This window comes from Scardinius erythrophthalmus (genome assembly GCF_964197995.2).
Source record: "Scardinius erythrophthalmus genome assembly, chromosome: 15".
Taxonomy (NCBI): domain Eukaryota; kingdom Metazoa; phylum Chordata; class Actinopteri; order Cypriniformes; family Leuciscidae; genus Scardinius; species Scardinius erythrophthalmus.
Genome location: NC_138235.1, coordinates 13,670,875 through 13,685,568, shown reverse-complemented (window position 1 = coordinate 13,685,568; position 14,694 = coordinate 13,670,875). Strand labels below are relative to the sequence as shown.

Genomic DNA, 14,694 nt, shown 5'->3' with positions numbered 1-14,694 from the left:
AACCAATCAGATCAACATGAGTGGATCTCTGAGCTGCTGTGAGTGAGTGGAGGCGGGGCTCATTTGCATTTCATAGATCCGCATTTACTAAATGAGGCAAGGGTGTCGAGTTACATTCAAGCTATTTTAAGCCATGAAGAAGGAAAAAACTTTTAAATTGGTAATCAAATATGAGTTTTAAGGGATAAAATGGGTGACGACAGGGGGACTTTAAATGAATTAAGTACACAGTAGTGAATTTACTGGTATTTGTGCCAATATTTACTGCCCCAAAAAGCATGTTTTCACCCATTTTGCGCTTGACGTGACATTGGATTTGCTCATTGTCAGTAGATCACGCTTTTATGGGATTGACCTCTAATGCTAATTTTCTGGCCCTGAGACTGCTGTTCTGCTCAGTGTGTGAAGAGTTGAAAAAGTGACTGAAGTGAAACTTGTAACGCATGTGTGTGTTCCTCTCAGACTCGTCCCCCAGCAGCAGTAGCACCCCAGTGTCGGGCTGCAGCTCTCCGAACGACAGCCTGCCCAACGAGAACGGAGCGCTGCCCGCTGCCGCCAGCCTGTGCCATGAGGTAACACTCCCCAAACACACTCCTCAGCACAGCTTCTCAGGTGCTCTTCGGCTCCCTTATAATGGGACGTCCTGGTAATGCAATTGCAGATCCAGACAATTATGGAAAATGACTCACTATGTAATAATGCAGTCAGTTTAAGTGAAGTTAGCTTCTCCCTTTTTTCAAAAATACAATCTGTTGCAGAGAGGACAAACTCCCAGCCGAACACACACACACACACACACACACACACACACACACACACACACCACGCACACCGAGGCATGATGGGACAGTTCTTTAATATTGCTGTGGTGGGAGTTGTTTGTGCTCGACAGGGCTTGTTTCAGGAGGTTTGCGCCCCCCTTTGGCATAATGACATGTTTTAAACAAAGACACTGGAGAAGGACAGCTGCAGGCAGCTGCCAGGACACCCAATCTCCCGTTTTCATCCACAGCCTCCTCCTCGCTTTATTACTCCACGCTCCTCCATTTTTAGGCTTGCATAAATGCAGGAGTCTCTGATGGGTCGCACACGGGAACCCCGGTCCGCTCGCACGCAAGAGCTGATCACACACACAGACCGGCACGCAGACTTTCTGTTAGGGGACGATATTTGCCCAATGGAAATTTTTTAGCTTTATGACAGCATTTTTCAACCAAGTATCATCAATACTTCATTTGCATTTATTAATTGAAAAACATTTTCAAGTGAAATTTCATTTATGGCTGATAATTATAAAACAAATCAACATCAAATATAAAGGTAGCTGTAATTTATATGCACAAATTATGCTTTAAAATTATATCATAAAATAAATATAGAAAAATATATATTATACATGCACGAAGAATACTTTGCTGCAATAAAAAAAATAAAATAAAATAAATATATAAAAAATTATATTATAGAATGTTATATACAGAAATAATGCTTTGAAAAAAAAATATGATGAAATAAATATGTGAAAATATATATTCTAAAACATGATATGCATGAATAATGGTTTGCTACAATAAATAAAAAAATATACGATAAAAGAAATGTATAAACATATTATAAAACATGATATGCATGAATAATGCTTTGCTATAATACATGTATATGTATTATGTATTAAATAAATATATAAAAATATATATTATAAACCATTATATGGATGAATAATGCTTTGCTACAATAAATGTAAAAATATATATAAATAAATATATTATAAATTATATTATAAAACATATGAATGAATAATGCATCACTACAATACATGTGAAAATATATAATAAAATAAAAAATATATATTATAAAACATATGCACGAATAATGCTTTCCTAGAATACATTAAATATATATATATATATATATATTATAAAACAAATATATAAAAATGTGTATTATAAATGTTTAATAATAATTGAATACAAAAATATGTTAGATTATACAAATCTGTCTACTTCCTGGTTGAATGAAATCACTGATCCAAGTGTTTGAGTTTGCATTAAGTGTGTTCACAGCTGATTTTAGTTTGTTTTGTTCATAATAAAAACCAACATATCAAATACTGATAGCTTTGTGTCCTGAGGCGTGTGACAGGTCTCTATGGTGTCTGTCTATAGAAGTCCATCACTGGGTCTAAAAGATAATATATCACATGGTAGATAACATGAAATATCAGTTAATTTTGTGTTATTTTCCTCCCTGATAGCGGTTTAATCCCTGTCCTGCGGTGTGTGTGTGTGTTTCAGGCTCAGAGGCTGCTGTTACAGGACGGGTCTCTCGCTCACTTCACAGTGCAGAATCCGTCCAGTCTGCCCACCATCACGCTAGGCCTCCCCGCCAACACCAAGGTATCGCAGTCGCCCATCATTCAACCCTGAAACCAGCATGAAAGTGTGACTTTCACCTTTCATTTCATTCAGAATATACATTTGAAGTGCACATTCAATACAATCAAGCACACTTTTTTCACAAGAATTTAATACCCAAATTACATGTTTGAAAAACATAACATGCATTACTTTTCTGTTTATAAAACGATTCGAATATGGATCATTTCGGTCTTAGATGGTTATAAGTCAATATAGCATTCCAGCCTTGTTGAATATGAAACAATATTGGATCGGATTGAAAATTGCAATGCGATGACAAAACTACATTGCTCCCATTATAACCAACTAAGCTGTCAACACTGCACACTGCACAACATCTGTACAGGGGTGTAGGCTAGCTGTCATGCTAACAGTGCCAGGGAAAACTCACGTCAACATTAAAAACAGCACTTTCAATTTTAAAATCGCCCACAAATGAGCGTGAGCCTCGGCCAACTAACATGAGAGCAAGTGAAATAAAAGTAACGAACGTGTTGCTTTCCATATAAAAGTAATGAATTTACGCATTTAGCTTCGACATCAAGTGTTTACACAAAACAGTGCCACAGTTGTTTATTGAGCGAAATTTCATTTTGATGGTTCCATGCTCTTGGCACCCAAAAATTCTCCATGTGAAATTCATATTTAATGTATTCTGGTTCATATTTTCATTTAGTTTTTTAGTAAAAAAAAAAAAAGAACAGACCTGAGACCCATTCAGAACCACTGTAATGTCTTTAAATATACAGTCAAACCAAAATTTGTTCAGACGCCTTCAACATTTCTCACATTATCACAGTTTATTCACTATAGTTTAGAAAATGGTAATAAAATATGACAAGAACGATCAAATCAGTTGATATTTCACTGGATTTGTCCGTCCTTCTGTTAGATTGTGTCACAGACGAGTTATGTTGAATATCTTTCAGCTGTTAAATTTAACTACACAATTAGATAATACCAATTACCAAGCAAAGCTTATTTTTGTTCAGTCTGTGGTGTAAAAAGGTCGCATTAGCAATTAAAGAAAAAACACTGAAGCAAAACATGGTCAGGTCAAAGTGTCTGAATCATTTTTGTTAAAATAATGTTACTGGTAGTCACTGTATGAAGTATTTTTAGGTCTAATATGTCACAGTTTACTTTATTTTGCAATCCTCAGTTACATAAATGAACTATAGTGTCCTACACCCACTAGTAAAAAAATATAAAAAATATATCTGGTGTCTGAATAATTTTTGGTTTGACTCTGGTTCCTCATCCGCCGTTTTGAGGCTGAACTCAAAGCTAGTATCATGTTGTAAAGCGCTGGCCGTGTGTCTGCAGGCGGAGAGCGAGTTGGGTTCACTGAAGCTGGGTCGTGTGCCGGTGGGACCGGGCGCTTCTCCGCTGCTGGTTCCTCTGGGTGTGGAAGAGCAGACGGGACAGCTCATGCAGCCCGTCCTCATCCTGGAGCCCTCTGGACTCGTGCACGCCCCGATGCTGACCGGTAAGATCTGCAGGATCAGCCTGAGGAAATACCACTCAACAACTATCAGCTTGATGTGTGCGCCATCTAGTGGTCACTCCTTGACATGACAGGGAAGAGCTGTTGGGAATAATATGCCAGTTACAAAATATTTTTAGAATATAAATGACTAAGGTTTTTTTGTTATTTAAAAAACATATATATTGTTTAGATTGGTTTATTTTATATTTATAATTATTATTTATATTGATAGTGAGACATTACTTTTTTTTTTTTTTTTTGTGTGCATTAGCAAGCAAGCACTGGACATGCATTAATTCAGCAAGAATACATTAAATTGGTCAAATATGACAATAAATACATTTATAATGTTACAAAAGATTTCTATTTCAGATGCATACTGTTCTTTTGATCCATTTATCCAAGAATCCTGAAAAAGTATTTCCACAAAAATATGAAGCAGCACAACTGCTTTCAACATTGATAATAATAATGAATGTTTCTTGAAAATCAAATCTTCTAGATGGATAGATACTGTAGATAGATGGATAGATATATAGATAGATAGATACTCCTTTATTAATCCCCAGTGGGATTCAGCTTTGATCACAGGAATTCGTTTATGTTAATATATATTCACATAGAAAACAGTTATTTTAAATTGTAATAATATTTTACAATATTACTTTATTTACTGTATTAAAGCAGTTTTAGTGAGCATAAGATACTTCAGTCAAAACCATGAAAAAATCTTACAAACCCCAAACTTTTGAATGTTAGTATATATTATAATAATATTTTTCATAGATTATTATATTAATCAGATTTTAATAATCTTTGTTATTTCTTATTTTTAAGTAAACAAAAACCTACATATGAAAAAATGCTTAAAAAACAAAATACAACCTCAAAAATATAAACGTATTACTGTTTATCTGTATTTTTTGTGTTTATAATTCAACCGCCGTGTTCACAGAGTTCATGATGATATGCTAAAATTGTTATATTTAAGCCATCGTGGATCGTTTTATGTGTTTATTTTCTACTTTCGTGTGATCTGTGGCATGATATTTTGACATCTAGCTTGAATATTATGCTTTCATCTGCTGAAATTGTAAGCAGACTTGCCTGTGATCAGTTCCAGGTCTGGGTCCGGTTCCTCTGCATTTCAGCGCGTCTGGTCCTCATAAGCCTCTGAGCCGCACGCGCTCGGAGCCGCTGCCCCAGAGTCCCCGGGCCCTTCACCCGCACCTGCTCCAGCACAGCGCTCAGCTCCTCGAGAGACTCAAGCAGCAGACGCACCTGGGCAAGGTACTGACCACGAGACACGTCTCACTCAAATCGGAGTTATTTACTGATTTCAGTTGTCCACTTGAGACATTCTGCTAACTATAAGTTATTTTGCACCTACATGTCAACTCTTATTAGAGTATTAGTAGACTGTTAGGATTCAGGTTAGTAGATTAAGTACTTGACTAATGTTAAAGACCTTGGGCCCCATCATACACCCAGCGTATTGCGTCGCCAGGCGCGATGCAAGTGTGTTTTGCTATTTTCAGCCTGACGCAGTTATCATTTTCACGTCCTGAGCCACGCTGTTTAAATAGCAAATGCATTTGCGCCCATTTGTTCGTCCATTGGCGGCTGGTCTGAAAACGAGGTGTGTTCAGGCGCATTGTTGGCGCGTTGCTATTTTGAGGAACTGAAATAGACTTTAAATAACAAAAAAATATGTTTTTTGTTATTTAAAGAGCGCTTTAGTAATATGCGCCTATAGGCCGGTCCACAGCACGTGCACACTCTGCTTATTACACAAACAGGGACGCACAGCCGCACACAAACATGCCAAATATAAAAAATAAAAGGATTATAATGTAAAAGATTATTATTTTGTACATACATATATGATAGAATCCGGCTTGTCCCGTAGATGGTTTGCTTGGGAACTTTAACCTCACGCACGAGCAGATCCGTTTCCTCTCTGAAGAAGCGTTCAGTCTTTCCGCTTACAAATCCCGCTATTTAAATAGCGAATCCGCCATGGTGCGAGCACATCTGGCTTTTAAAGGGAATGGGAGATGAGACTCTGATTTGTTTATTGCACGTTACGCCCAAAACACACCCTTCACTCATTAAGAGAATAGGGACAACCCTTTTAGGCCATGCGCCGGGAGCGCCGACCATTTATCCCGTCGTGAAACTAGCAAAAGTGGATTCGGACGCGCACTAAGTGAGCTTGCACTGTGCGCTTTAGATCATGCGCTTAGATTGTTAAAATAGGGCCCTTAACCTTATTGTTAAGTGTTACCAAAAGAAGTATACAGCATTTTAGTACAGTATACTACAGCATACTATAGTAAATGACATCAAAAGGATGTGTGTGTCCTCCAGCTCATGTCGAAGTCCAGCGAGAAGCCTCGTCTGCGGCAGATCCCGTCGGAGGACATGGACTCGGAGGAGGGGGGGCCGTCAGCGGGGGACGCCCATCAGGGCCGGATCAGGGCCGAGTCACAGCGAGAGATGGAGAACCAGGAGGAGCACATCAACCTGCAGCACACACTCATTCTCAACCAGGTCAGAACCAGAGCACGCCACACAAGCGCTGTTGGACAACAAAAAGTTATTGCAAGATATTTTATGTTACAGGTGAGGCGGAAGCCAAAGATTAAAAAATGAAGAAAATTGAAGAAATATAATATTCCAATGATTGTTTATGGGTGAATTTCACAAAAACACATCTGAGTAAAAAAGTTTTTGTTTTTTAAATACGCTAATGCTCACCAAGACTTATTTTAACAATATTATAAAATATTATTAAAATGTAACATTTTAAAATACTGTTTTCTATGTGAATATATTGTAAAATGTAATTTATTCCTGTGATCAAAGCTGAATTTTCAGCATCATTACTCCAGTCTTCAGTGTCACATGATCCTTCAGAAATCACTCTGATATGATGATTTGATGCTCAAGAAACATTTTTTATTATTATTAATGTTAAAAAAAGTTGTGCTACTTCATATTTTTGTGGAAACCATGATAAAAAAAATTTCAGGATTCTCTGATGAATAGAAAAAGTTAGAATTTTTTTAAATATTTTGTAATGTTTAATGTCTTCACTTTGCATTTACTGCATCCTTGCTCAGTAACAGTATTCATTTCTTAAAAAAAAGAAAATCTTGACTGTTGAATGTTAATGTGTCTTTTGTTGTCCTGACTGTTTTATGCTTTTGTGTTTTTTAATATAACTTCAAAACCTAAAAAAAACAGATTGTTTTAACACTGACATTATTTTTATGTCAATTAAGCAATCACTGTAGTGTTTCAATGTTTTATATTTGAGTTTGTTTGACATTCTCATTATTATCCATAACATCATCATTACTGTGATACAATAAAAAAGCAGTACAACAATTTACCATGAGGTACATTTATTTTTATTTTAAGTTATTGCTGCTACTTTTTATATTTTTTTTATTTTTATTTTAATTTACACCGTCTATCATGAGGTACAAATACCATTAATGTCATATTTCATAATTTTTTCATACTTTCCCAACAGAATATTATATTTTATTACAGACATTTATCTCAGATGCATTTAGAGGCACTTCCCAGTAGCGCATACAAACATGTTTTGATTAAAGCGCTTTCTTTTGCAGTCGCGTCTGTGGGAGACGCAAAAACAACTCCATCAACTGCGCAGACAGACGGCCCACATGGAGACGCTGACGGTACCCATGATGCTCGGCGGCATGCACCGGCCGCTGTCTCGCACGCAGTCGTCTCCTGCCTCCACCTCGCTGACGCTGCCGGACAAAACCTTGCCTCTGACCTCGACCACAGAGCCGTCCCAGAGCCAACCGCGCTTCACCACGGGTACAGCGCCTGCGCCAAACACCCCTCACTCCTCACTCTTCAGTCCTCGCTGACTCAAACCTCAATGCCTTCATGTGTGTGTGTGTAGGTCTGGTGTACGACTCCCAGATGCTAAAGCACCAGTGCACGTGCGGAGACAACAGCAGCCACCCGGAGCATGCTGGGAGAATCCAGAGCATCTGGTCCCGCCTGCAGGAGAGGGGCCTCAGGGGCCAGTGCGAGGTATTCACAGTTCCTCTCCTTTCCTAAAGGGGGCGCTGACTAATCTGTCCTATCATTCTAGCATGATATTTGCTTCAACCCATCCACATTAAAGGGACGGTTCAGCCCAAAATGGACAGTCTCACATCTTTCCTTTATCCTCGTGTGGTTCTTTTTTTCTGGAGGGCACTAGAGACACATTTATAGACCTCTTCAATATTCTGTAAAGCTCCAGGAAGCATCATAAAAGCAGCCTTTGTGACGCATCCTAGCCTTCTGGAGCTACATGATTGATTCATGCGAGGAACAGACTGAAGTTTAAGCTGCTATTCGGGAAAACAGGTCTGAATGATTCGTTCACAAATCGGACGGATCGCGTGTCATGAGAAATCAAGTCCTCCCTCGAAATCAGCTCCTCAAGCCTAGCGATCCGATTGGCTCAGTGAACTGGTTTCACAGACAGGGTTTAGATTAAGCCAGGATTAGACCTTAGTTAAAGTAGGACATTTAAGTAGCTTTTATTAACATGCCTTAGAAAAAAACATTACCTGTGTGCATCTTGAGACAAAACAATGGCACTGACATATTTTAAGATATGCTTTCAGTTATAACTACTCAAACATGCCTTTTTAGTCTGGGACTAGACTTAAGTCCTGTCTGTGAAACCGGGGGAAGTATTTGAATTCATGAAAAGAATATTCTAAGAAATCATTCTCCGAAAGTTACAACCCCCTCCAACTTGTCTTAAATCCCCAAAGCAAAGTCATTTCAATAGTTTGTTGAGCTGTTTCAAATATTAAGCATTATAACCGAAATTACACTGTGCATTAAAAAAGCGGCGCAATGTAAATACTTAGATGTTTATTATGGTAAACTGTAGTGTTTTTTGTGATTTGATCAGCGAGTCTTTCATACACCTCACCGAGAACCTCCATACAATCAGATAAAACCAAAACCAAAGTCATTTACTTCTTAAGAAAATAATAAGATGATCTTCAGAAAATATTTGAGAACTCGAATCGCATTCTTACAAACTTCTTAGAATTTATTTTCAGGCAAATTTTCACTAAATAATGGCTTTTCTTCAACTTTTGAATGACTTTTGACCACACTTTCTTGTCCTTTTCGAAGCGTCAGTCCTCATTCACATTCATTATACTGATAAGAGTTTGAAAGAATTGAGAAAAAGGAGGGAAATTCACCAAAACATCCAGAAACCGCCCTCCTTTTAATAACTCCAGTGTCACCACTGCTGACCCCATGTTTGCAGCATGAAAAGTCTCTCATCATCTTTGATGTGTTTGCTTCCTCCTCAGAGTATTCGAGGAAGAAAGGCCACCCTAGAAGAGTTACAGTCTGTCCACACGGAGCGACACGTCCTGCTGTACGGCACCAATCCACTCAACCGCCTCAAACTGGACAATCGCAAACTGGCCGGTAACACATAATCATCATCATACACACACACATGATTCAGATCTTATAGACATGAGTCAGCTACAGTTTGGCCAGCGCAACACCCCATTTTTCAAAGCAAAGACACACAGGCACGCCAACACACGAATATGAGCGACTTTCAAAATGACTAAAGGGTTGGAAATGTCAAACGTTGATTGCGAGAATGACAGTTAATCGGCTTGACGTCACTGTGTCCAACAGGCATACTGTCACAGCGGATGTTCGTCATGCTGCCCTGTGGGGGTGTCGGGGTAAGTGAAAACACACACACGCACACACACACTTCAACTTGGTCATAAACCTTCAAGAAACTTGTTTTGATCGTAAATTAAGTAGAGATGCGTGATATGATGCTGGCCATTATATTATTTGTTGGTAACTGGGAAAATGTCATTATTATTATTGAAATGGAAAATGGAATACTCTCAGCAGAGAGTATTTGCAACATACAGTAAGACAGTATTTGTGTACATAAAAGCATGACTCGAAAAAATATGATGTTTTTAGCCAAGTTAGCATGTCATGTTGCTCTTTGAGGGTTATTTAAAGATCCACGTGTCATCTTACGCTGTGTTTGGGCTGGTTTTAATTAGAGATGCACCGATTGATCGGCTGGTGACCGGAATTGGCCGATTTTCACGTGATCGGCCGTAACCGGCGACCGGCCGGTCAGTCTGACAAATGCCGATTTTATGCCGGGCAAATGCACTCGGGCGCCGCATGATTAACATCGCGCAACATCAGCATCACACGTGCACATGGAGCACATGTAGAAAACCTCGTGAATTACGTCCGTTCAGACTGCAAGCGCGTATTTTTTTTGGCGTGCATGTTAATCATTGAGTGCATTCACAACGGAAGCAGGAGCAGCGCGTGAGCATCAAGCAGGAGCGTCGCGAGCAGTGAAGCGCGTGTTTCGGCGCCGAGTCTATTTGCTGCACTGCTCACGCTCAATTAAAGGGAAAGCACACTTTTGATGGAAAATAGCCTTATAGGGTTTCACAAAAAAAGTGCCCAAAATGCACAGAATTTGCGTGTTTTAACAAGAACTGGAGTAGGCTATGTCAGAAAAGAAAACAAAGACTAATATTTATAGAAAATGTACCCATTTAAACTTGTTTTATTATTCAGTTTGTACAAGTGATTGCAATAGGCCTGTGTGTGTGTGTGCTTTGAGAAATATCTTAATACTGCAAGGCTATATTTATTTTATTTTTTATTTATATATTATTTTATTGCCATTCCCTGTTTTCATACAGACGTTTCGTTTGCTAAATACATGTGTGTGTATATATATATATATATATATATGTATATATATATATATGTATATATATATATATGTATATGTATATATATATATATATATATATATATATATATATATATATATATATATATATATATATATATATATATATATATATATATAATTATTGGATATTGAATGCGAAAAGGAAATGGTTCTTCCACAACACTGCACTTTAGATGTGTGTGAACTATGCAAATTGTAAAATGTTTTATTACAGAAATGATATAAAATAAATATTTGTGTGTGCTGTAAAGTGGTTAGAAAAAATGAAATCGGAATCGGCTAAAATCGGTATCGGCAGGTCAAACCTAATGAAACATCGGAAATCGGAATCGGCCCAGAAAATTGTAATCGGTGCATCTCTAGTTTTAATCGGAATCATCTGCTGTAAGTGAACATAGACAGTAACACTTTATTTCGATGGTCCACTTTAGACATTGTGATAACTACAAGTAACTTTGCAACTACATGTCAACTAACAGTCATTAGAGTATTAGTAGGCTGTCTGCTTAATATATATATAATATACACTTAATATACACTTTATTTTGTGATGGTCCTCCAACAGACAATATACTGACTATAAGTGGCTTTGCAACTACGTCAACTTATTCTGCTAACCCTTACTCTAAATTATGTTTTACTAGTTTTTATTACATCATTATCAACCTTATAATGCAAAAACATTGTTTGTTAGCGGATATCGTCATCGGCCCAGAAATTCTATTTCTAGTATGGCGAACACATATTCACTATTAACTATGACTTTTGCCTCAATAAACTCCTGATTTACTGCTTATTAATAGTTAGTAAGGTATTTTTGTAGCATTTTAAGTTTAGGTATTGGGTGGATTAAGGGATGTTGAATATGATCATGCAGAATAAGGCATTAATATGTGCTTTATAAGTACTCATAAACAGCCAATATCCTAGTAATATGCTTGCTAATAGGCAAATAGTTAAAAGTGAGACGTGAACCCTAAAATAAAGTGTTACCACTCTATTTGCCTAAAATTAAAGGGTTAGTTCACCCAAAAATAAAAATTCTGTCATCATTTACTCACCCTCATGTCAGTTTAAACCAATAATACTTTGTTCTTTTTTGAAGCACAAATGAAGATATTTGGTCACAGTTTAGTTTAGCATCCAATACTCACTATTAACTACGACTTTTGCCTCAATAAACTCCTAATTCCTGTTTATTAATAGTCAGTAAGGTAGTTGTTAAATTAAGGTATTGGGTGATTAAGGGATGTAGAATAAGAATAAGGCATTAATATGTGTTTTATAAGTACTAATAAACAGCCAATATCCTAGTAATATACATGCTAACAAGAGACTAGTTAATAGTGAGAATTGGACCCTAAACTAAAGTGTTTTGTCCTCCTATTGAAAGTCCACACAACCAAAACTTTAACGGATCACAAAATACCAAAAGGCATTGCAAACATAATCCTCAACAGAACTTGCATAATGCGTGGGTACAAAACTCATTGGTTTTTGCATGTCAATCAATCACGTTTTAGCTGCCGTTGTCATGTTGGTCAATTTTTTAAATGTGAACAAAAGCCTAAATTCAATCGGTTCATCATATAAATGGATCGTGTCTCTTCAGAAGGCTTGTATTAAACCGCTCGAATCATCTGGATTACTTCTACGATCTCTTTATGGACTTTTTGAAGCATCAGTTTTGGTGGAATGGATTTTGTAAATGGAGGGACTGAAATCTCTGAGCTTTCATTAAAAATATCTTCGTTTGTGTTCAGAAGATGAACAAGTCTTATGGGTTTGAGGGGGACATGAGGGCGAGTAAATGATGACAGAATTTAAATTTTTTGGTGAAGTTAAGTCAGGGGTGTCAAACTCGGTCCTGGTTAGGGTCAGGCCACTGTCCTGCAGAGTTTAGCTGCAACTTGCCTCAACACGCCAGCCTGGAAGTTTCCAGTATGCCCAATTAGACCTTGATTAACTGGTTCAGGTGTGTTTAATTGGGGTTGGAAGACTGTGGCCCTCCAGGAGCAGGATTGGACAGCCCTGCCATAGAGATATTTGAGATATTAGGTATAAATGCAGTGCTTATGACTAGTGCCTCTGCAGTTCCTCAATGCAGACTTTTGCCGAGCCCCCAGTGACGCTCCACAGAAACCACTGGCTGACAGACTATACACCATGTGTGGATTTTCCATACGAGGTCCTGCCAGTCCATTTAACTACAAGTCATAGAGCACTGATCCCAGCACTGTCGACACGGGCAGCACCCCTGCTGAAAATTTGGAGAAAATGTTGAAAACTTCACTCCGCCGATCGAGCCCAGAGCAGGTCCATGTGGATTGATTGGAACAATATGTGCCATGAAGGATAAAAGAAATTCCAGCCCTCTCATTGTTCACAGTGCCAAACCACAAGCAATGCAAGTTCTGCAAAAAAAAAAAAAAAAAGAGGATGAGGGAAAATGAAAGAGAAAAAAGAGAGAAGGAAGATGTGGGGAGCAGGGCAACAAACAAAAGGGAGAGAGGGGAATGTATAACCTCATTCTTTCTTCTCATGGCCACCCCGTACTCTCATGCCCCTTATGAATGTGGTTTTATAGATTAATTTAATGATGGTCTCCTTTCTCTTACTAGTGCCGTTTACTGAAGCAAACATCACTATTACTACCAATCATACTTAGAGCGAGGGGCTTGTTCAAAGCAACGTTTATGCTACGGACATGATCAGAATTATGATTTTCACTTGGACAATAAAATCCTATAGACTTACATGGAAGGAGGGACCTGATGCAAAATGTCACATGCTGCATTTACTACAAGGCCTAATGCACAGATCCGATGGCTGATTTCCTTTATATTAATTGCACAAATGGCTTCAAATAAACAGTTTAAATGGCGCCGTCTCATTGGTTTGTGCGGATATCGGCGTGTGAACCTGTGGAGCATGTGGTTTCCCATTTAGATTATAAACAGGCTGTATGACTACGAGGAAGGGTTATGATTAGTGGTCGACCGATAATCGGCTTGACCGATATCATCAGCTGATATTTCTTTTTTTTTTTTGTCGATACATTTTGCAAGCGGGACTTTTGGCTGTCAGTCGGGACACGAGCAAGCAGCTTTAAACCCTTGATTTCTAACTATGCTGCACTCTATCCCGTTGGTCGCTTTGTCATACTCATTTCTTATTCACTGTATACTGTATGTGAAGTTGGTGCTACCTGGTCTTTATTTAAGAAAATATGATTCCCAGCGGACGCAGATTACTGTTGCTTCTGTTTATTTGTGTTCGTCAGCAACTTATTTATTTGTGAAACTTACTAAATGGTTACAGAATGAAGAAATATAAATGTGTTTATAATGTGTTTTATAAAGTCAATTGATTGTCTATGGAAGCTTCTTTCCGCCACAGAATAAAAAATTAAAAAGGTGATTGCTACTTTTTATCTCTCAATTCTGACCTTTTTTCTCGCAATTGCGAGTTGACATCTTGCATTTCTGACTTTAGAACATGCAATTGCAAGTTATAAAGTCAAAATTGTGAGATATAAACTTGCAATTATGTGAAAAAAGGTCAGCATTGAGAGATAAAAAGTCGCAATCACCTTTTTTATTTTTTATCTTAGTCTTTTTCCTTCAGAATTGGACTTTATTACTCGTAATTGCGAGTTTATATCTCACAATTCTAAATTCTGAGTCAGAATTGTGAGATATAAACTCGCAGTTGTGAGAAAAAAATTGTGAGATTGTGAAATTGTGAGATAAAAATTGTTTTATTCCGTGGCAGAAACAAGCTTCCATAGTTGTCAGTTGATTGATTTATCAAATTTATTTCTAATTATTTTAGTAAATATTTAGTAAAATAAAAAATGTGTCTGGACATTTTGCACAGACAAGAACTAGCTGAACGACTATGGTTGATCTGGCTCAAAGTATCACATTTTAGGCATTTTTCATCCTCCAATATGA

The 14,694-nt window shown here is 37.7% G+C and overlaps 1 protein-coding gene across 4 annotated transcripts in view; it reads left to right on the top strand.

The window, feature by feature from the left end:
- The window catches only part of hdac7a (histone deacetylase 7a), a 93,161-nt gene that overhangs the window by 63,050 nt on the left and 15,417 nt on the right, over positions 1 to 14,694 (top strand). For all 4 annotated transcript variants that reach the window (XM_081387463.1, XM_081387462.1, XM_081387464.1 and 1 more), the window contains exons 8-16: positions 463 to 572; positions 2,295 to 2,396; positions 3,744 to 3,906; positions 5,024 to 5,196; positions 6,277 to 6,459; positions 7,548 to 7,764; positions 7,853 to 7,986; positions 9,282 to 9,402; positions 9,625 to 9,674. In XM_081387463.1, the coding sequence (XP_081243589.1) occupies positions 463 to 572; positions 2,295 to 2,396; positions 3,744 to 3,906; positions 5,024 to 5,196; positions 6,277 to 6,459; positions 7,548 to 7,764; positions 7,853 to 7,986; positions 9,282 to 9,402; positions 9,625 to 9,674 (1,253 nt within the window). The remainder of the gene's footprint in view (positions 1 to 462; positions 573 to 2,294; positions 2,397 to 3,743; positions 3,907 to 5,023; positions 5,197 to 6,276; positions 6,460 to 7,547; positions 7,765 to 7,852; positions 7,987 to 9,281; positions 9,403 to 9,624; positions 9,675 to 14,694) is intronic.